This window comes from Apteryx mantelli, chromosome Z (assembly GCF_036417845.1).
Source record: "Apteryx mantelli isolate bAptMan1 chromosome Z, bAptMan1.hap1, whole genome shotgun sequence".
Taxonomy (NCBI): Eukaryota; Metazoa; Chordata; class Aves; order Apterygiformes; family Apterygidae; genus Apteryx; species Apteryx mantelli.
This window is the reverse complement of record NC_090020.1, coordinates 77151320-77173059: the sequence shown is the minus strand read 5'-3', so window position 1 is coordinate 77173059 and position 21740 is coordinate 77151320. Positions and strand designations below refer to the sequence as shown.

The 21740-nt window shown below is 68.5% G+C and overlaps 1 protein-coding gene across 1 annotated transcript; it reads right to left on the bottom strand.

Moving 5' to 3' along the window:
- Positions 1–418: 418 nt before the first annotated feature.
- ARID3C (AT-rich interaction domain 3C) lies at positions 419–20667 on the bottom strand. The gene is made up of 7 exons (XM_067316210.1): positions 20338–20667; positions 9602–9674; positions 4429–4612; positions 3880–4124; positions 3208–3477; positions 2723–2812; positions 419–1620 (listed from the first exon to the last, which is right to left on the bottom strand). Exons 1-7 carry the CDS (start codon positions 20650–20652, stop codon positions 1469–1471), a joined length of 1329 nt encoding a protein of 442 aa, XP_067172311.1. The 5' UTR covers positions 20653–20667; the 3' UTR covers positions 419–1468.
- Between the last annotated feature and the right edge of the window lie 1073 nt (positions 20668–21740).

Genomic DNA, 21740 nt, shown 5'->3' with positions numbered 1-21740 from the left:
TTAATAGATACAGAGAGTTGCGTTGCCGCAGCGGGAGCGCCCGCGGGAGCCTGGCCAGCCGCCCCGGTGGCACCGAGCAGCAGCCCAGCCCGCCGCACGCTGAGGTAGAGGTGAGCGTCGCCCCGCGCTCGGCCTGCTTTGGCACCCAAGGGTGAGAGCGGACGGGAGGAGGCGCCCGCCCGCCCCAACGAGGTAGTTCGGCGTGCCCGACGCAGCGCCCTCCATCCTCCCCGGGCCAGGGACCCCGGCGTCCGGGCGGTCTTTGGTGGGGGCACTGCTGGGCCTCACTGCCCTGCGACGTGCCCCTCTGTGCCACCGCCTCCCAGTCCTGCACCCAATAAGCTCCTCCCAGTGCATAAAGCCCCACCCCAGACATTAAGCCCCACCCCATGCCCCACCCCCACACATGAGGCTCCGCCTCCCCCAGTCCCACCAGTTTCCCCAGTATCTGCCCCCTAGGTGACCTGTGAGGTTCCCCCGGCACAGCCCCGCGCCTGGACCAGGGCCGAGCTGGGGCGTTGGGGCCCGAGCTGTCCCCACCATGGGGACACCACCACCCTGGGGCTGGGGGGCCACCCAGGGGTGGGGGGGGCCGTGCGGGGACACAGTGCCTGGGCGTGACGAGGGTGAGTGGCGCAGGGCCAGCGAGCGCAGGCAGTGCGGGAGGGAGGCGTGCGGGGGGGGCACGGTGAGGGTGGTGGGGGCTGCGGCGTGGGCACCGAGGGTGTGCCCGGGGGATGCGGCGTGTGCGCTGAGTGCGCGTGAGGTGGGTGCAGCGTGTAGGGGACACGTGTGCGTGAAGGGTGTGTACAGCGGATGCAGCGTTTGCGTGTGCATCGAGGCCGCGGCGTGGAAGGGAAGCGGCGTGCGGGCGCAGCAAGGGTGGCCGCAGGGGCTGCAGCGCGCGGGGGACACGGGCTGCGGGGCTCTGAGGTGCGCCAGGCCAGCAGGGCGAGGGGGGGCTGTGCTGGGGAGGCACCCGGGGGCACTGCCTGGCAGAGAAGGTGCCTGTGCAGGAGGGCACGGGTGGGTAAAGGGGGGCCTGAGCGTGGCAAGAGGACTCTCGTGGGTGCTCACAGCCCTGCACTGAAACACAGCGCAGTATTGCAGCCAGAGGCACCCTTGGGTCCCCCCTCCCGCCTTGGTGGCCCTGCTGGGTCCCCCCATACCCCCACCAGCTGCCTCACGAAGTCACGTCCAGGGAGAACAGGAGCAGCCAGGGCCAGCCCCACAGCCGGATCCCAGCGGGCACAGCCCTGCCCCAAACCAGCCCCTGCTGGGACTTGCCCCACAGCCAGGCCACATCCTCCCCCACGGCCAAGGGCACAGCCCCCCGTGCCCCCCAGGCAGAGGGCAGACCAGTCTGGCTTGCCTCCGGGGCTGGGGGGCCCACGGTGTCCGTGTGCGGGGGCTTCCTGTGAGCTGGCACGGCCCCGGGGACTCCCGGCTGCTTCGGGGGGCATCGCCGCTATGGCGAGGCGCTGGCGGGAGTGTGGCTGTGCGAGGGGGCCGGGAGCAGCGGGTTCGGGGTGGGCATGGGGCTCGGCTGGCTCTGGGCACTCCCTCCGCCGGGGCCACTGGGCGCTGGGGGGGCTGCGGGCCGGCGGGCAAACAGGACGCCTGAGGAGCGAGAGAAACGGCGTTAGGGCAGCCCAGGGCTGCCTGCTAATGCAGGCGGGATTGGGACTCTGTGCCCCCAGGCCCTGTCCCTTCCCCTCGGTGGGTCTGTGTCCCGTGACCCCCCTATCCAGGCTCCCCGGGATGTCCTTGCCCATGTGGGACAGCCCCTGGGGGGGGGCCTGGGACAATTTGGCTGGCAGGCCCACCTGTTTCTTAGGCCTGACCTTTCCAGCTCGTTAAATATTTATTTGCTGATGGAAAAGACTTCTATTTTAATTAGGGGTGTCTCGGCGGGGCAGGCAGGGTGCTGGGGGGCACGGGGCGACCTGCTTAGCCAATGCGGGGCACGTGCGTGCCCATGCCCACGCTGCGCAGTGCCTGGCGGTGGTCCCTGCCCTGCCTGGCCCAGCGGGGCTGCATGGTGGCACACGTGGACCCCCCCCGGGGCCCCTCAGCGGGGTGCCAGCAGGGCTGGCATTGGTGCATCCTCCCCGGGCACCCACAAACCCTCCAGGCTCCTCATGCCAGTCCCAGCCCAGGGCCGCTGGGCTCTCGGGGTAGGTGCCTGTTGGTACCCTGACGCGGCCTCTGCTCCAGCAAAGCGTCCCAGCATCGTCCCCCCGAGCTCAACATCTCCTCCGGCATCCGAGTGCCCTTTTCTCTGCATCCGCCACCCCTGCCTCTATCCTCCAAGCCTCCTTGCACCCAACACCCTTTGCTGCACCCCGAGGGGTCCGGCTAAGGAGGCAGAGACCCCTGGGCACTCCAGCATCAGGGTGGCCCCAAATCCCAGCACTCTCTGTGGGGCTCAGGCTCTCCATGGTTGGGATTGCCCAAGGGCCTTTCTGCACCTCTCAGCCTGAGTCCATCTGTCCATCCATCCCTCCTGGCCCTTTGTTGCTGGCCCCTCCTGGGGGACAATTTCCAGCCTTGCTGTCCCCCTCCTTCACCTGCCCCCTCTCCCCAGGCCCTGCCACTTCATTACAATGGATTTTATAGTAAAGACATCAGATTGAAGGAAGGACTTGCTGGCCAGGCAGTGGCTATAAGTTATTGGATTTCCCGGCCGCAATTACACGGGCCAAGCGGCCCTTCTATTTACCTGTGTAGACAACTCCATTTATTTCTATTGACATGTTGATACTGCTAATGCCGTTGGTGGACAGGTTCAATGCGGTCTCCTGTCTGTCATCTGGGGAGAGGAAATACCAATATGAGCATTAAGAGAAACAGAAACAAGAACCTACCGGAGAGAGAAATGGGGCCTTGTCTTCTCCAGGCAGCTCGGCTCTCCAGGCCTGGCAGATACTTGCTCATCTCTGGCTGGGGCACTGGCCATGGCAGGGCTTTCTGAGGGTTGGGAGAACCACGGGGCCATGGCAATTCCTTCCTGGGGTGACCACAGTGCTCGGTGCCAGGGGATGGCTGGCAGAGGCTGGGGAGTTGCCTCCCCATGCCGGGCTGTGCCTCCCATGGTGTGCACCCGTCCCTGAGCTTGCCCTGGGGCCCCGAGGCCATTTGGCTACTCCCTCCAGGCTCTGCACCCAGGGTGTCCCCCCAGCAGGTGATGCCCACCATGCTTGCTACCTCGGTTGGAGATCTTGATGTTCATGGGGAACTGGGAGGCCATGGCCAGGAGGTTGTGCTGCAGCGCGTGCTGCATGAGCCGCTGCTGCTCCTCCGCCGTCAGGGCCACTTTCTTCTCCGGAGGCTCCCCCGTCTCCAGCTTCTCCCGCAGCTGCTCCAGCACTGCTGCCTGCGACGCAGCCGCCGCCTGGGCCGCCGCGAGGTGGTGGCCGGCCAGTCCCACGGGTATGGCGATGCGGCCAGGCACTGCTGCTGACAGCACGCCGTCTTCTGCAACGATGGGGAGAGCTCAGCGAGTACTGCTCAGCCCTGGGGGTGGCGGAGAGCCGGAGACAGCACCCATCTCACCATCCCCAGCCAGGCATGCACCCAGGTCTTGGCCCACTGGCTGCCTGCTCCTGTTGAGCACCAGTGGGCAAAGGGGACACAGAGAGGGGGGCACCACCGGGAGCATCTGGGTTTTGTTCCCCTCCAGAGCTGGGTAAGGTAGGAAAAAATAAAGCTTGTTCAGTCCCAAGGAGAACAAATGACCAAAATTGCTCCTTTTTTCCCTGAAAGCAGGGCAAGAGCAGCTGGGGAGATATTCCTGCTGTCAGAGTGGTTCCCATCTCTGGGAGAGATGCCCGGTGCTGGGGAGATGCCCAGTGTGGGGCAGACGCGGCCCTCACCCACCTTTCTTAACAGTGTGCACTTGGCTGATCTGGCTGCAGCTGTGCGTGGAGATGCTGAGGGCCGGCAGGGGCATTTTGGGGGAGCCCAGCAGGGTCGGGGTGCCAGCGGGTGAGTAGTTGAAGAGCGCCGTCCCAAAAGTCTGCCTCCGCCCCTCTCGCCGGTTGCTGTCGATGGCGGCCTGCAGCTCCCCGGGAGAGCTGAGCGCCCGCTTCTCACATTCATAGGGGTACAGGTACTTCATGTATCTGCGTGGGAGAGAGCCAGGATGAGAGCCATCACCATGCGGCTCCTGGCCACCCCTGGGCTGAGCAGCGACCGGGATGGGGATGGCACCCATGCTGGGAAGGGGCAGAGCCCTCCGTCTCCCTATGGGACACCCCAGCTGCAATGCAGCACCTGGGTGCAAGCAGAACCCCGGCTGGGTGCTGCAGGCACTGTTGGGACTCTGGGGCCCCTGAGCCAGCAGGATGCCCCGCAGCTCATAGCGTGGGTAGGAAGGGCCACCCTTGGGTGCCGGCATGGGGAAAAACCCCGCTCCCGGGCGCTCACTGCGTGCGGAGGGTAAAGGCAGCGCTGGTGATGGAGGTAGGTAGGTTGAGGCCCTTGGTGATCTCCCGCCAGATCTTCTTGTTGATGACTTCGACCAGGCCCCCCTTGTCCGTCACCAGCCGGTACAGCGTGTACAGGTCCAGCACCTGCTTGGCCATGATGGGGATGCGGTTCACGGGTGTCCCTTCCAGCCGCACACGGGAGAGAGAAAGGGATGCAGGGTGAGGCCACGGGGATGGAGACCCTCGATCCCTGGGGATGCGGCCTCTCCTCGCCCAGCTGTGCTGGGACGATGGCAGTCTTGTCCCCACCGCCACGGCTGCATGCTGCGTCCCCCAGCCCTGCTCTGCCCCAGAGCTGCCTACACGAGCGGGGCTCAACCTGGGCTGCAAACCCTGCCCAAGACACGGGGTAAAGGCCTGGTTTGGCTACTTAAAAGCCTTTCTTAGTGCTGGCTGGCCAGAGACACTGGCAGCCCTAAATGATCCCTGGGGTGGCGGTTCCTCACCTCGGCTCTTGCAGTGTCCTGCCAGCATCCCCTGGTGATGCCCTCAGGCCATGTCCCCTCTCACCTTGCGCCCCAGGACCCTCTGCTCCCCTAGGTGCTCTCTAGGGGCTGGAGCGCGTCAGCCCGGTGCTGCCCCTGCAGTGGGGGGCAGACCCCAAGCAAGCACTGTGGGGGATCAGCCCTGGTGCTGCGGGTACTGGCTGTCCCCTGGCATGTCCGAGGGGAGGCCGGTCTCTCCGTGCCCAGCGCTGCTGCAGGCAGCAGGCAGGGTGAACACCCACACGGGTGAGGGGTGCAGGTGGGACCGCCGGGGTGCCCACGAGCGGGGCGGACACCGCCACGCTGGTACCGAGTTCCCATCGACGGAGACCCCGCGGAGCTGTCGGTGTGGCAGGGGGGCGGGCACGCTGCCAGCTGGGATGTGCGGGCGTGGCGGGAGGGGAAAGACCTTCCCTCGGAGCCCCTTATAGAAGATCTCCCTCCGCAATGCTCTAAGAGCTCCCTACGGAGCATCTCCCCCCGCAATCTCTCAGAGGTCTCTCCCTCTTACGCCCCTCAGAGCCTCGCAAAAAGGGACCCCCATAAACCTTATAGAGGGAGTCACCCTATAAACACCCTCAGAAACTGCCGCGGAGGGACTCCCCCATAAGCTTTATATAGGAGCTCACCCTATAGCTTCCCTCAGTGCCCCCGGCGGAGATTCCCCCTTGTAAAGCCCCCTCAGAGCCTCACGTAGAGGGACCCTCTGCACGAATCCACCCCCAGATCCCTCCAGCAGCCCCGACTGCTTAAACGCCTTCAGCACATCCCGCCAAGAGACCTGACCCCAAGTCCCCCCAAACACGGACCCTGACCCTTACGCCGTGAGAGCCCGTCCCCAGTCGCCCCAAGCCCTGAAGTTCCCCTGCCCTCCCTCTGGGCTCTGACCCGCCATCGTTAACCCGCGCTTTGCTCTTCCAGCTTTACGGGGCCGTCCCGATTTACGGCCAGAGCCCTCGATAGGCAGCAAGAATTACAGCCGCCGCCCCGCCGTAACTCTGCGGGAAGGGGCCAGCGGCAGGACACTGTCTCAGGGTGTCACCCATCACGCTGGGGCACGGCAGCCTCCGGGGCGGCCCCGGGGCAGGGGGGGACGTGGGGTCCCCCACACCCCCTAGGGATGCCCAGCACCCCTAGGCTCTGCAAGACTCCATGGCCAAACGCCATCGCCACGGCCACTGGGTCTGCATACGTCGCCCTCCCCAGTCTCCAAACACTCCCCAAATAGCCCCGAAGCCCCACGGCCGCTCGCTGCAGCGGGCCGGACACGGCAGGCACGCAGCGTGGCGGCGGGGGCTGCGGCAGGGCCAAGGAGGGGCGAGTGTCCCCTATTTATTCCTTCCTCCCAGGCGGCGGGGAGCGGGCGGTATCGGAAAGCCATCCATTTCGCCGGGGGAGGCTGTCAGGGCCGCGCTTCGCCCCTCAAACGAAGCCGTCACTCACCGCCATCCTCCAGCATCCCTAATTTATGGCCCCGATATTGGCTTGGCTTCTTCGCATAAGCCTGAAAAATGAGCTCTTTTTATTCTTCCACTGACTTCATTTAACTTTTTTTTTTCTTTTTTCTTTTTTTTTTGTCTGTGTTGTTTGCCCTGGTCGGGGAGGGGGGAGAGGAGCTTCTCCTCCGAGAAAAAGGCAGAGAAACCCCGGCTCCCTCCACCCCGGGGCTCAGGGGCTCCAGGCATCGGCCCCGTCGCCTCCTCCCTGCGGCTGAACACCAGACACCGATCTGAGGATTTCCCATCACCCCGGCGGCTGCCAGTGAGTTTGTGGGGTCTCAGCCCAGAGCCTCCCCCCCCTCCGGAGGAGGGACTGGGGCAGCTGTCCCTTGCCCGCAGGTTGTCCCCACGCCCGCAGGGTGCCGAGATGGCACCTGGAGAGGGGACGCCAGCAACTACAGTCCCACGCAGGTCCTGGGGGTGCTGGGGACGCCGGCGGCACCGGCGAGAACCGCTTGCACGGCGCTGTGCCCCGTCCCAAATCCCCGTCCCTCGCCCGCCTCCGACCCCGCGCGCCTCCGCGGCGGCCGGCCCCGAGCCAACACAGCCCGTTTACCCAGATCGATGGCTCCGGACTTCTCCTTCCCTCTCCCCCCCCCCCCCGGCCCCAGGGGGGCGGTTAATGGAAAGGGCTCGCCATTAATCTCGGGGCCGGCCGGGGCGGGCGGCCGGTGCCCGTCCCGCTGACAAAGGGACCTGTCTGCTCCGCCGCAGAGCGATGGCCCCGGCCCGGCTCGGGCGCGCGAGCCGCACAAAAGCCCATTGAGGCGGCGCTGCAATTAGCTCCCCGATTGATTAACGGCGCCGCCTTATCGGCAGGGCCCTCCGCTCCGCGGCGGCGGGGGCACGCAGCCGGGCAGAGCCCCGGCCCCCGGGAGCGGGGCCCCGCCGCCCCCCTTCCCCCCCCCGCCCTCCATGGGCACTGCACCCCCTGCCCTGCCCTTCGCCCCCCATCCCAGCCTGGATCCCCCGGCCCCCTTTCGGCAGCGGCCACGGCACCCCGACGCGTCTCCGGGGCCGGGCGTGGGGCATGCCGTGGGGTGCCCGGTGCCGCCCCCGGCCCATTTTTCAGCCCTGCCGGTTTTCCGTCCCACTGACAAATGCCGGTGCCTTAATTGCCCTGACAGGCGGCGGGGGGACGCGCGGCCCCCTTCGTTAGGGCTCGCCGCCGAGGCATCGATCCCCCCGGCCCGCTGCCAACGCGGGGCTGAGGTGTGGGACCACAGCCCTCGGCGCCTCTGCCCACGCGCCCCGGGGGGCCCGCGGGGGCCCGAGAGGCGCCCGTGCTGCTGGGGGCGTTCGCGGGCCGCGGGTACGCCGGCGCGCTGGGGCCACCAGCTTCCCACGCGCCCCGCCACCCTGAGGACCCTGTGCCACCCCCGAGGACCCTGTGCAACCCCCAATGAACCTGTGCCACCTCCAGCGACCCTGTGCCACCTTCAACGACCCTCTGCCATCCCTAATGACCCTCTGCCATCCCCAATGAACTTGTGCCACCTCCAACAACCCTCTGCCATCCCCAATGAACCTGTGCCACCTTCAACGACCCTCTGCCATCCCTAAGGACCCTCTGCCATCCCCAATGAACCTGTGCCACCTCCAACGACCCTGTGCCACCTTCAACGACCCTCTGCCATCCCTAATGACCCTCTGCCATCCCCAATGAACTTGTGCCACCTCCAACAACCCTCTGCCATCTCCAATGAACCTGTGCCACCTTCAACGACCCTCTGCCATCCCTAAGGACCCTCTGCCATCCCCAATGAACCTGTGCCACCTTCAACGACCCTCTGCCATCCCTAAGGACCCTCTGCCATCCCCAATGAACCTGTGCCACCTCCAACAACCCTCTGCCATCCCCAACGACCCTGTGCCACCCCCGAGGACCCTGTGCCAGCCTGCACAGCCCCCGACAGATCCCAGCTCCTGTCCCCGCTGTGGGTAGCTCCCATCCCCTTTCCATGTGCTGCCTGCCAGGCGCCAGCGCGCCCGGGGCGGGCACCGCCTGCCCCTCACACGCACCTCGGCTCCAAAATCCGCAGGCGGGCGACAGCGGGGCCGCCCCGGCACGCCCGCCCGCCCGCAGCCACAGGCAGGGCCCTGGGAACCGGCCGTAAAACCTCTGAAGGTAAACAGCGAAATTCCTCTGCCCGCTGTCCGCCGTCCCCCCCCCCGGCAATGCCCCAGGGTTCGGCTGCAGCCGGGCCGCTCCGCGCCCTGCCGGCCCCAAAAACGCCGCCGGCGGCGGGGCCGTGCCGAGGGGCCGCCCACCCCGCGCGTCCCCCAGAGCTGGGGCGCCCCGGGGAGCAGCGGGGCGAGAGCAGCCCCCGGCTGCCCCCCTCCCTCCCTCCCTCCTCCCCCCCGCGCGGCCGGGCGCTCGCTTTATTAGCCGGGGCCCCCACCGGCGAGGGACTTAATTAGCTCTGGAGAGAGAGATAACGAAGGCGCGGAGCAGCCCATGAATCTCGCGGCCCCGCTCAGCCCCGCGGCCGGGCGACACGAGTTTGGGGGGTCTCAGCCCCACCTCCCCCCCCCCCCCCCGCCCAAAGCTGCTCCCTGCTGCCCCACGTCATTCCCGAGGGCAAGGCTCGGGGGGGAGAGGGGGGCAACCGCCCCTTTCTGCCGGCTCTCGCCCCGCGCGCCGCCAGCCCCGCTGCTCCCCACGCCCCCCCCTCCCGGCCGTCCCCCGTTAATTAGCTCGGCATTAACCTCTGCCGGGGGTTTACTGGCTATCGAGCGGCGTGTTCATTAATCCACACACCGGCAAAAGGCTCTAATTAATACGGCCGGCCGCACGCCCGCGCTCGGCAACTTTTAATTGTCGCAGGCCCAGCCGGGGAGGGCGAAGGTTAAAGCATTTATCGAGTCCCCGGGAGCTGGCTCGGCCCCCCGCGCCGATAGCAAAGATTTCCGATGCGGCCGGGCCGGCTGGCGGGGCCCTTAACCCCTGGGCGCCCGGCGCTGCCCGCGGCGCTGGCCCTGCTCCCCGGGCACCGCTAACGAGCATCGGCTCGCAGAGACCTGGGGCAGCTCGGTGCCCGAGCGGGACACGGCACGAGCGCCCGCAGGTAGCCGCGCGCAGGGGCCGGGTGCCAGCCAGCGCCCACCCCAAGCCACCCACCTTTACCTCTCTTCTGCATGAAGCCAAAGAGGTCGTCCAGGAACTCCTTGCGTTTCGGGTCCTCGTCCAGTTCGTAGAGCTGCGGGCGGCAGAGGGAGAGGGGTCAGCGCCGCCGGCAGGTCCCGACGCGCCCACGCGTGCAAGGGGCAGCACGGGGATCGCCGGGTGCCGGGGGCTCCCCACCCCGCCAGAGCCCACGCTCTGCGGCCTCGCTGCCGACAGGCTGCTTGGGTGCCTCGGTTTCCCTGCTGCTCGCCGGCGTTTCTGGGAGCAAGATGATGCCAATGCAGGCAGAGCCGCAGCGAAGGCCAGAGCCACGTGGCAAGTGGGTCCCCGGGGCCGGGGGCAAGAGGGTGGGTGAAGCAGCAGGTTTCCAAAGAGGGTGAGGAGCCCTTCTGGGAGAGAAGAGTCTCTTCCCCACGCCCGGGGCACCTCCGGGGCTGCCTGGCCCCGCTGCACCCCGGCCAAGTGTGCGAGCGTGTGAGCGGGGCTGCAGACGTGCGCGCAGGAGCTTGCGCGCCCGCTGCTGCGTGCGTGCCGGTACGGCTGCCTGTACGTCCCGGCGGGTTTGTGCGCACACCGCTCCGGTGAGCGTGCATGCGACTGTGCAAAGACACGCGTGTGGTTGTGCACGTGTATGCGTTTGATGGACTCAGCTCTGCACCCATGGACGCAACCCCCAGGCCGATCCGGAGTCCCAGACCTGCAGCTGGAGGAAGGAGCTGGGGAGACAAGGGGACTCCCGAAACCAGGGGCACGATGCCATAACACCGGCACCGCGTAACACCCGGGACCCGCCTGATTCCAGCACAGGCCCTCGGTGACCATGACAAATTGGAGCCCACCAGATCGATGGCCCAGCAGTAAAAGTCAGAGCACATGAAGGAAAAATTAGCACCAATCGAAGGCGCTATAGACACCAATTCCTCCCAGCGAGCCAGGCAAGAATTTAAAGCCATTGAAAAGAAACAAAACTCAGCAGTCCGGAATGGATTTCCAAAACATATACAAAGAAATGCAAGCTGGAAAACAAAGTCAGGCGCAAAATAGAGTCGTTTAAAAAACAATTGTGCTGGGAAAGGCCGTTAAAAACCAATAGGCGCATCGCCCCCTCTGCACAGCACATCATTCACCGGGCAGATAAAGGCAGCCGGGCCGGCAGAGGTGTCAGCAGCCAGGCGCCGGGCCCGGCGCGCTCCGAACGATGTCCCGCGATCCCGTCGCCCAAGGCACCCTCGGCATCGACGCCAGGACCCGCGGTGCCCTGCACGCCTCGCCCTGCGCCCTGCCTCCTGCAAGCTCCCCTCTCCCATGGGTGCTAACTGCCTGTCCCTCACCTAATCCATGGGTGCTAAGGACCTGGTCCTAACGTTACCTATGGGTGCTACCTGCCTGTCCCTAACGTTATCCATGGGTGCTAACTGCCTGTCCCTCACCTAATCCATGGGTGCTAAGGACCTGGTCCTAATGTTATCCATGGGTGCTACCTGCCTGTCCCTAACATTATCCATGGGTGCTACCTGCCTGTCCCTAACGTTATCCATGGGTGCTAACAGCCTGTCCCTCACCTAATCCACAAGTGCTAAGGACCTGGTCCTAACATTATCCGTGGGTGCTACCTGCCTGTCCCTAATGTTATCTGTGGGTGCTACCTGCCTGTCCCTAACATTATCCATGGGTGCTAAGGGCCTGGTGCTAACGTTACCTATGGGTGCTACCAGCCTGTCCCTCACCTAATCCATGGGTGCCAACTCCCTGCCTCTACCCCAGTCCGTGGGCGCTAACGGCCTGTCCCTAAGCAACCCCATGGGTGCTCACCACCTGGTTCACAACCAGCGCAGAGCGCTAAAGCCCCGTCCCGTCCTCGGTCCGCGGGTGCCAGCTGCCTGCCCCCTCCCTACGCCACGGTACCCCGGGTCCCTACGCCGACCCGCACTGCCCCTGCCCTGCTCCAGCTCCTCGCCGAGGCCTTTTTGCCCTTGGGGCCTGGGATGGCGGAGCAACCCCCCCCCCCCAAAAAACGGCACCTGCTCCCCTTCCCTGCCTCCGCGGGCTGGGCCGGTGCCGCTCGCCACTGCGGTGCGCTCGAGCCCCGCCGGGCGCCCGCCGCCTCCGCGCCCCAGAAACAGGTGTGACCTCCCGGTGCCGGTATCTAGTTTTCCACCATTTATTAACCTCTAACCTTTTATCTGCGGGGCACCCAGATGCAAAAACACATTACATCAAACGGGGAGCAAAGGTCGCCCGTCGAGCGGAGCCGAGCTCGGCGTGAAATTACAGGGGCCGCGGCGGCAGGGCCCTCGGGGGCCGCGCCGGCCGTGCTCGGGGACGTCTCCGTCTCCTGGGGGGACGCCGCCAAGGGGGGGACGCACCGGCTGGGCCCGCGACGAGGCAGGATACGTCCCCGCCGCTGCCCCCTGCCCCGCACCCTTTGGGGAGGGGACACCTACGTGGCGCAGCGCGGCCCCACACGGTGACGCACAGCCCCGTGCAGGTGTGCACAGCCCCCCACGGGCGCTCACAGCTCCCTGCACAAGTGTGCCCGGCCCCGCACGGCTGGGCACAGCCTTGTGCAGACACACGCTTCCCTGCCTGGGCGCACGCGACCCCGCGCAACACTGCACCGGCACGCACGACCCCACGCGGGCTCACGTACACCCGCCTGGGCGCACACAACCCCGCACAACACTGCACCGGCACGCACAACCCCACGCGGGCTCACGTACACCCGCCTGGGCGCACACATCCCCCCGTGGGCTCACACTGCCCCACACGAGTGTACACAACTCCGTATGGGCAAACACAACCCTGCATGAGCCTGCGCAACCCCACACGAGCATTCACAACCCCGTACGGGCTTGCACAGCCCCGCACAAGCATGCACTACCTGCACAGGCACACGTACCCCCGTACAGGGGCACAGAACCACGCAGAGGCATGCACAACCCCACAGGGCTGTGCACAACCCCATATGGGCAAGCACAACTGTGTGTGAGCACGCACAACTCCACACAAGCATGCACAACCCCACAAGGGCATGCACAACCCCTCATGGGTGCGCACAACTCCACATGAGCACGCACACCCCTGCACAGGCATGCACAACCCCATACAGGCACACACAACCCTGCATGAACACGCACAACCCTGTACGGGCACACACAACCCCACACATGCATGCACAACCCTGCATGGCCATGCACAACCCCATACAGGCATGCACAACCCTGCATGAATACGCACAACCCTGCATGAGCATACATAACTGTGTACGCATACGCACAACCCCACGCAGAAGCAAACAACCCTGCACTGACACACACAACCCCGTATGCATATGCACAACCCCACACCGGTGCACACAACCCCATATGCATATGCACAACCCTGCACCGGTGCACACAACCCCGTATGCACATGCACAACCCTGCACCGGTGCACACAACCCCGTATGCACATGCACAACCCTGCACCGGTGCACACAACCCCGTATGCACATGCACAACCCTGCACCGGTGCACACAACCCCGTATGCACATGCACAACCCCGCACCGGTGCACACAACCCCGTATGCACATGCACAACCCCGCACCGGTGCACACAACCCCGTATGCACATGCACAACCCCGCACCGGTGCACACAATCCCGTATGCACATGCACAACCCTGCACCGGTGCACACAACCCCGTATGCATATGCACAACCCCGCACCGGTGCACACAACCCCGGCCAGGCACGCATGACCCTGAGCAGCGCACACAACCGCGCACGGGCATGCACGACCCTGCACGGGCGCGCAGGCCCCCGCGAGCCCCCGGCGCAGCCCGGCAGGCCTTGCCCGGGGCAATTGTGCAACACCGGCAGCAGCTCCTGCTTGCAGTGACCTATGAGCAAGGACCCTTTTAATCGTGTTTGTATTGATATAATTAGTAACTCATTTAACGCCATCGATGTAACTATATTCCTCTATAAACAGAAGTATTAAACTGTCAAGCCCGGGGATCAATAGCCCGGCGGCGCGCAGCTCCGCTCCGCTCGGCGGACCTCGCCGGCTGTGGGCAGCCCCAAAAGCCGCGGCACCCCAAGCGCCAGCCCCTCTCCGCCCGGCACGGCCGGGAGCCCGCCGGCGCGCAGACGCAGCCCCGGAGCGGCGGCACCCTGCGGGATGGGGTGCACAAGGCCAGGACCCACGTCCGGCCGCTTTCCGAGGCCCCCCCGCTGCTGCCCCTCATCCCGTTGCCGTGGCGACGCCTTTCGGCCTTAAAGGCTGGGGATAACGGGGGCTTGCGGGGCGGGTTAAAGGTCAGCGGGTCGAAGGCGGTTTATTAAAGGGAGGAGAACGGCCCCCCGTGCCTCCCCCGCCTCCGCCAGCGATTAAATAACATCGTTAGCACCTCTCCTTCGTGGGGGGGGGGGGGGGGGGGGATGCGGGATGCGGGATGTGGGATGGGGCCCTCTCCCAGCTGCCGGCGGGGTGGGAGATGGGGTCCCAGCCACCTCCCTGGAGGGGTGTGACACTTTTTTTTGGGGGGGGGGGACAAACCCATCAGCCCCCCCTCCTGGGAGCTAAGCAGCTCGGCCGCAGGCGTGCGGCGGGACCCCGAGCCGCCCCCTCCCGCTGGCAGCCAGGGCACCCACCGGCAACCGGCATTTAATCCACTTAATAGGGGCCGTATCGACCGCCAGGCCTGCTCGGCTCCCCCCTCCACACCCCGACCCGGCCCCCCGCCTCGTGTCCCCCCCCCCCCCGGCCCCCCTTAAGCCGCTTAATATGCACCGCATTGATTAGCCCCGCTGCTAATTTTTCCAGCTGGCCGCTGTTCACGCAGCGAGCTCGGTCGATGCTCTTCACCCGGCCGCGGGGAGGGGGGCGACCGCCCGGCACCGAGCCTCCGAGCCCCTTGCCCGGGACCCCTGGGGCCCCCAGCGGCCGCCTCGCTTTACCCGTCCTCCCACGCGCGGCTTAGGCCGGCTGCCACGGGGATGGGCTCCCGCAGCCCCTCGCGCCCCGGCGCGGCTCCCACGGGCTCCGCGAGCAGCAGCAGCGGCGCCGCCGGAGCCGCTATTAAGTTAATGGTTACGGGACGGCTCTGCCCGGGCGCTGGCTGTGTTCAGAGGTGTCACCGGCCGCCCCGGGCACGGGGGGGGGGGGGGGACCCGCTCCCAAGGGCACCGCCGCCTGCTCCCGCATCCCCGCCGCGGCTGGCCGCCCTCCGGCCCCGAGCTCCCGGCGCCACGGCCTCGCCGCCAGCCCTTGGGCGCGCTTAATATTTAACGGCGCTTTGTGGAGCAGCGGGTTTAATCGGCGCCGATAATGCGGCGGATCCGGCGGGTCACGCACCACCCCCCCCCCCCCCCGGTGCGGGCGGCAGGGCGGGCACCGGCGCTCCCGGGAGAGCTGCCCGCTGCAAACATTAACCCGGCTCGGGGCAAGGTGAGGGACTGTTTGCTGGCGGCGCCGGCCTTGGGGACAGCAGCCCCCGGCCCTGCCACAGGGCTCCCAGCGGACCCATTTCACAGGAGGGGAAACTGAGGCGCGGGGGCGCATCTGCAGCCACCGCGCTGCGCCGGGTCGGGCCGCCGTCCCCGAAGCGCTGCCCCGGCGAGCCCTGCGGGGAGCAGCCTGGGAACGCCGGCGCGGTGGGCTCCGGCTCCCGCCACCCTCCCGCGTCCGCCCGGCCCAGCAGGGCGGGTCGTGCCCGGCAGCGAGCCCCCGGCGCCCCCGCGCTCGGCCCCTCGTGCTTAGCCCGCGGCCGAGCAGGCAGGCAGTCGATGCGGGGATTTGTCCGGGTTAACCTCGCTGACCTGCCGGCAGCCTCCCTCCCTCCTCCTCCTCCTCCTCCCCCCCCCCGGCTGGGCGCACAGCCGGTGCACGGGTGGGTGTATACGTGTGCATACAGCAGGCGTGTGCACCCCCCCCCCCCGCACACTGCCTGTGCCCACGTGCCCACGCTCGTGCACACCTGGGGGGGGGGGGGTTGCGCATATCGAAACCTGGTATGTATGCGTTTTTTTGGGGGGGGGACACGTGGATGGGGGGGTGTCTGCGTGCCGCAGGGCTTGTGCCGGAGGTGCTAAGCAGCCCCCCGGGGCTGTCGGCTGCAGTGCACGGCCCCTCCGTCCCCTCCGGAGCGGCGCAGGAAGCAGAGGTGGCGGGCGGGGGGGGGCTCGGCCCTCGTGCCCCCGCGGGAAGGCGATCCCGGCCCCGGCAGGTGCTCCCCGCCGCCGCTGCATGGCCGGAAAAGCCACCGGCCGCCCGCGCCTTCCTCCCCGACACGGCCCGGCGCTCCCAGGGCGGAAACGGCACGGAGAGGGCGAGCTCGGGCACTGAGGCATCCTCGGCGGGTGCCCCGACGCCTCCCGGAGACGCCGTGCGTGCCGGTGCCTGCAGCAGTCCCGACCCCCTGCACAGCCCCCTTCTTCGCCTGCGCGCACCCCCAGCAACACCCCTGCGGAGGCAGCGCGGAGGCAGCGCGGAGGCAGCGCGGACGCTCACGGTGCACCGCAGCGGCGGTCGCACACAGGCACTTGCTCAGCGTGCCGGCCGGCACACGTTTCACAGATCCCCTTTGCACACGCGCGCGCTCCTGCGCACGCTCACCCCTATATGCCCACGCACACCCCCGTGCACGCTCACACCCCCCCACACACACATGCTCTCCCTGTGCATGCTTGTGCATCTGCTGTACACACACTCCCCCTGTGCACGCTCTCCCTGTGCACACGCCTCTTGCACGCTCACATCCCCCCTATATGTTCTCTCCCTGTGCACACACACACCCCTGCATGCACACGTGCACTTACAGCACTCTCCACGTGCACTTATGCAGTCTCTATACGTGCTCTCCCTGTGCACCCGGGCACACTCATGCACCCCCACACGTGCACCCTCTGCACACACACACACACACGTATCCATGTGCATGCTCATGTATCCCCTGTCCGTGCCCTCCCTTTGCACCCCCCGGGCACACTCACGCCCCCCCCCCCCCCCCCGCATGCTCTCCCTGTGCATCCCTGTGCACACTCGCCCCCTGCACACACCTCCGAGCTCAGGGTCCCCCCGGGGGGGGGGGGGGATTTGCTCCTCCGATGACCAAGCTGCTCTCCGGGAGCCATGCGGGCACCCAGGGCTGCTCCCGTCGCCTCTGCAGCCTCCCTGTGACCCCCCCGCGGGCGCACGCGCCCCCGCCACCCCGGCTGCCCGCCGGCCCTCTCCCCAGCACAGGGCCTCTTTTTTCATGCCCTTCATTACTTTTTTGCACCTCCTCTTTGGACCCCCCCCCTCCCCCCAGGCCCTGGCGAGCGCCGTGGGGGCAGACGGTGTCTTGGCGGCCACGGAGCCTCCCGGCACCCCCAGGCACCCCAGGGGTGCTGCGACCCCGGGGGGGGGCATGGGTGGGCAGGGGGCCGGCCCCAAACACCCTTTAGAAACGTCACGGAAGAGGGCTGAAACCCCGAACCCTGCTCAAAACGCCTGCTGGGTCCCTATGGCCACCTATAGACACCGGTGCAGACCCACGCAGGAGCGGCCGCACACGCAGGGGCACCATACGTGTCCCCACAGCCCTGTGCGAGGCTCATTCGGACACCTATGGGCGCAGCATACGCGCGTGGGCACCTCCGTCCACACCTGGGTGCTCATATCGGTCTATACACGCATGGGCACAGCGGCACGCACAGGGGCGCTTATACGGAGCCATACGTGCTCACGCGGGGCCGTACACGTACATCGGCCCCCACGCAGGTCCCTAAGCACACGAGCGTGCCCATACGCGCGTGAGCACTTATACGATCCGTACGCCCACCCGGGCGCTCGGAGGGACCCAGGCACCCACGGGCACCCGTGCAAGCCCGTAAGCGCGGGTGCGAGCCCAAGCCCGGAGCAGCCCCCGTGCAGCCCCCGAGCGCCCCCGACGCACCCCCCGGCCACGGAGGTTCGGTCATCGATCCGGGAAGCCGAACGCGGAGGTGTCCGGGGAGGGTTACGGCCGGCTTTCCCCCCGCCTGCGAGCCACGAGCGTGCCTGCTCTCATCCCGCTGGCAGCCAGCGAGCCCCTTTCTGCCCCTTTTCTGTGCCTTTCCCACAGGAAAGGGTTGTCGTCCCCCCCCCCCCCCCGCACGGCCCCAGCTGCCTGACCTGGGCCGAGCGCCACGTGCACTTGCAGCCAGCACGCTCCGGGGGGGGGGGGGGGGTCCTGCTCCCCCAGACCCCGACCAGCCCTGTCCGAATGTGCCAGGATGGCAGAGCGGGGCCCCGGCGCGGGGGCGTCCTCCCCCCCCCCCAAACGCTCAGTTACGCAGAGGGCCGGCGCGAGCAGCCCCTTCCCGGGGACGTCCCGGGGTGCCACCTCCGGCAAGTGCCGGGGCTTGGAGGAGAAAGTCTCAGCACCGCTCGGCCGCCTGCCGGGATTTTTCCCTGGAAAAGCCATCCCGCTCCCAGCTTTCGGTGCTGCAGACATCGCCGCTTCCCGAGCGCCCCGTGGGGCTACGGGCGGCACTCAGAGCCGCCCGGCCCCGTGCGGGGACGGAGGAGGCACCGTTTGGGGAAGCCGGGCGAAATCCTTCGCTTCGCTTTGGCTGTAAAATAAAGCGAGAAGCACGAGGCGAAGCGACGACCCGCTGACGTTTCGGAGGGGACCTCCCGGACCTTGGCCCGGGTCCCTGCCCACGTGCCGTTATCGCATGCACGGGTCGCCGGGGGCTGATGCAAGAGGCGGGGGGCTCTCCTAGACCTGCAACGTCGGAGCCGCGGCCCCGGCTCGGAGCAAAGGTCCCTCCAGCCCCCAAAACCGGCACCTCGGGAAATGTGTGAGCAGACGTAGGATATTTCCCCCAAATACTCCTCTTGCCTCCTGACTCCCGCAGGGTTTCGCTGCCCTGAGCCCTCCCGCTGCCCCCGGCTTTAGCGCGGCGGCTGCCCCGCAGGGAAACCTCCCTGCTTCGCCCGCTTCCAGCTCGGCCCGTCCCCGGAGCCGGGAACCTGTTCTCCAGGCTGGGCGAGACCCAGCCCCGCAGCCGGGGAAGGGCCGGGGGCAGCCGGGGCCGCGGCCCCGCGCCGAGGACGTGCGGCCTGACGTCGCGAGCGTCTGGGGGTATAAACGGCAGCAGAGAGAGGTTCCCCCTCTGCCTCCCCGGGAAGGAAGCAAAGAGCCTAACGCAGGGCCCACGTTGATCCCTTTACGCCGGTGGGGAAACTGAGGCAGGGGCCGGCGCCGGTGGCGGAGCAGCAGGGACCTGGGGCTGCAGCCCTACGGCAGACGCCGCAGCGGGGCCGCGGACCCTGCCGGCATCAGCCCTGCACCCGTCTCCCCTCTCCGAAACCGACCCTGGCGCCCCGGCACGGCCACCGAGTCCTCTCTGGGAGGAACGGCCGCGGCGTGCTGGCCGTCTCCGAGAGGCCAGGGCGCGAGGCGGAAGGAGGAATGCCGCGGACGCTTCCTCGCCGCGAGCCTCTCCCCTGACCCCCAGAACCGGACCGTCCGCCTTTTCCGGCGCGCCGCCGGCCGCGTAACCCAGCGCTCGCCCGGCCGAGCTATTCGGCCTATGCAGCCCGGGGCTGCTCCTGCTCCGGCGGCGCCGCTGCGGGAAGCGCTCCAAAGGGCGGTCTGCCACGGGCCGCGGGGCCGGCGCCGCCGGCTCGCATACCTGGCGCGTCCCAGGCGGGCGCCGAGCGCGGCCGGTTCCCGCTCGGCCAGTTCCCGGCCTCCGAAGGAGCTCCGCGTTGTGCAACCGCCGGGCGGGAAGGGCGGCCCCGCAACGCCCCCCCAACCCCGCGCGCCCGGCGGCACCCCGAAGTCGGGTCCCCGCTGCCGTCCCCCGCCGGGCGCCAACCTCGCCGCCAGCTCCGTCCCTTCGCTGCGTGCCCCACGAGCGTCGCCCCTCTGCCCCGGGTGCCCCCGTGCCCGGGCCGGGGCAGAGCCCAGGGGTGGCTGGGGCGTCCCGTCGTGCCCCGGGGGGGCTTCCCAGCCCGGGGAGGGGGGCATCGAAATCCTCTGCCGGCGGCTCTGGAGGCCAGCGCAGGGGGCCCTGGGGCCAGGCAGCGGGGAGGTGGGGGACACCCGGCAGTGGCAAGCTGCGGTGGCATGGGGTGAGGTGGGGGGGCCATCTGGGGTGGGGCAGGGACAGGGTTTGGGGGGAGGGAAAAGGGGGGGCGCAAGTGATGCCCGTCAGGGTGGGACGGGGCTTGGGGACGGGGGCAGCAGGAGGTGCCCATTGGAGAGGGGACATGGATGAAGCTTGGGGGCAGTGGGGGGTGTTTGGAGGTGCCCGTTTGCTGTGGGATGGGGCTCGGGGGTGGGGTGGGGGGTGCACGAAGGGTGCTTGCTTGGCTTTGGGGCGTTAGGGGTGCTCACTTGGGGGGGGATGGAAACAGGGTTTGGGGACAGTGGGGGGCACTGGAGATGCCCATGTGGGGTGGGATGAGGCTTGGGGACAGGCTTGGTTGGATATACTAGGGGTTACTTTTGGGGGGTGAGATTCGGGGGCAGCGGGGGCACCAGAGACGGCAATTTGGGGTGGGCCGACGCTGGGGTTTGGGAGCGGCGCGTGGAGAGCACTGGCGACGCCTCTTTGGGGGGCAACAGGGCCGGGGCTGGGGCGCAGCGGGGGGGGGGGGTGCCCAATTGGGGGTGGCGGGGGGCTCAGGGCCGGGGCGGTGGGGTGCACTGGGGGCTGCTGGCTGGGGACGAGATTCGGGGGGGGGCAGCGGGGACGCCCGGTGGGGCCGGTGCCTCCTACCTGCTTGAACTGCTCCTCGTAGGTCCACTCGTGGTGCTGGGGCGGCGGCGGGTCGCGGGGCTCCCCTTCCTCCCCCTCCTCCTCCTCCTCCTCTTCCTCCTCCTCCTCCTGCTGCTGCTGCTGCTGCTCGGCGGCGGCGGGCGGCGGGCGCGGGCCGGGGCCCGGGCGGCGGCGGGCGGCGGCGGCGGCGGCGGCGGCGGGGGGGGGCGGCGGGCTGGGGCCGGGCGCGGGGCCGGGCGCCGCCGGGGGCCGTCGGGGCGCGGCGTCGGGGCCGCGGGCCAGGCGGGCCGCCTGCTGCCGCTGCAGGCTCTCCATCACCGCCGCCAGGCGCAGCCCCCCCGCCGCCCCCGGCCCCCGCGGCGGGGCGGCCGGCTGCGGGCACAGGGCACGGCCTCAGCCGCCGCGGGGCGGGAGGAGGAGGAGGAGGGAGGGGAGGAAGCACCCCCGCAGCCTACCCCCCCGTCCCTTCTTCTCCTTGCCCCCGGGGGCCCTGCCCAAAGTTTGCCGCGGACCTGCCGCACCCGCGCTGGCGGAGGGACCCCCCCCCCCCTCCACCGGGACCCCCCCGTCGGTCCCACCGGGGACCCTGCCCGGCCGGCGACCCCGTCCCGGTCCTGCAGGGGAGAACCCCACCTCGGTCCCACGGGGGACCGTGTCCTCCTGTTATCCTCCTGCCCGCCCCCACGGGGGACCCTGTCCGGCGGGGGCCCTCGTCCCGGTCCCACGGGGGTCCCTGCCCTACTGGGGACCCCCATCCCGGTCCCACGAGGGATCCTGCCCTGCCGGAGACCCCCGTCCCGGCCCCACGAGGGACCTCCTCCTCCGTCCCACGGGGGAACGTGTCCTCCTGGGATCCTCCTGCCCGCCCCCACGGGGGACCCCGTCCCACCGCCGACCCTGCGCCACCGGCACCTCCGTGGCGACCCCCCCCCCCGGCCCGGCCCGGCCCGGCCCGGCCCGACCGGGACGGGGCTCCCCGGCCCCCCCGCTCCCCTTACCAGGGCCGCCCGGGCCGCCAGGCTGGGGGTTTCCGCCGTGCCGCCGGCTCCGACGGCGCCGCCCGGGGTCGCCCCGCCGTCCCGGGGCACGGCCGCCTGCTCCGCCCGGTGCCGGCCCGCCGCTCACATGGCGCCGCGGCCGCCGATATTTCTTTTATTCCGCAGCAGATGAGGGTGGGTGGGATTTTTTTCCCCCCTCTTTTCTTTCTTTCTCTCTTTCTTCCTTTCTTTTTTTTTTTTTTTTTTTTTTTTGCAACAAGTGGCAGGCGGGCGAGCAACACCCCTCCCCGCTCCCATTTGCTAGCGCACGTCAAGGGAGGCAGCCGGGGAGGGCCGGGCTTGCGGCAGCCCCGGGGGAGCGCCCCGGCCCCGGCCCCGGCCCCGGCCCCGGCCCGGAGCCCCCGG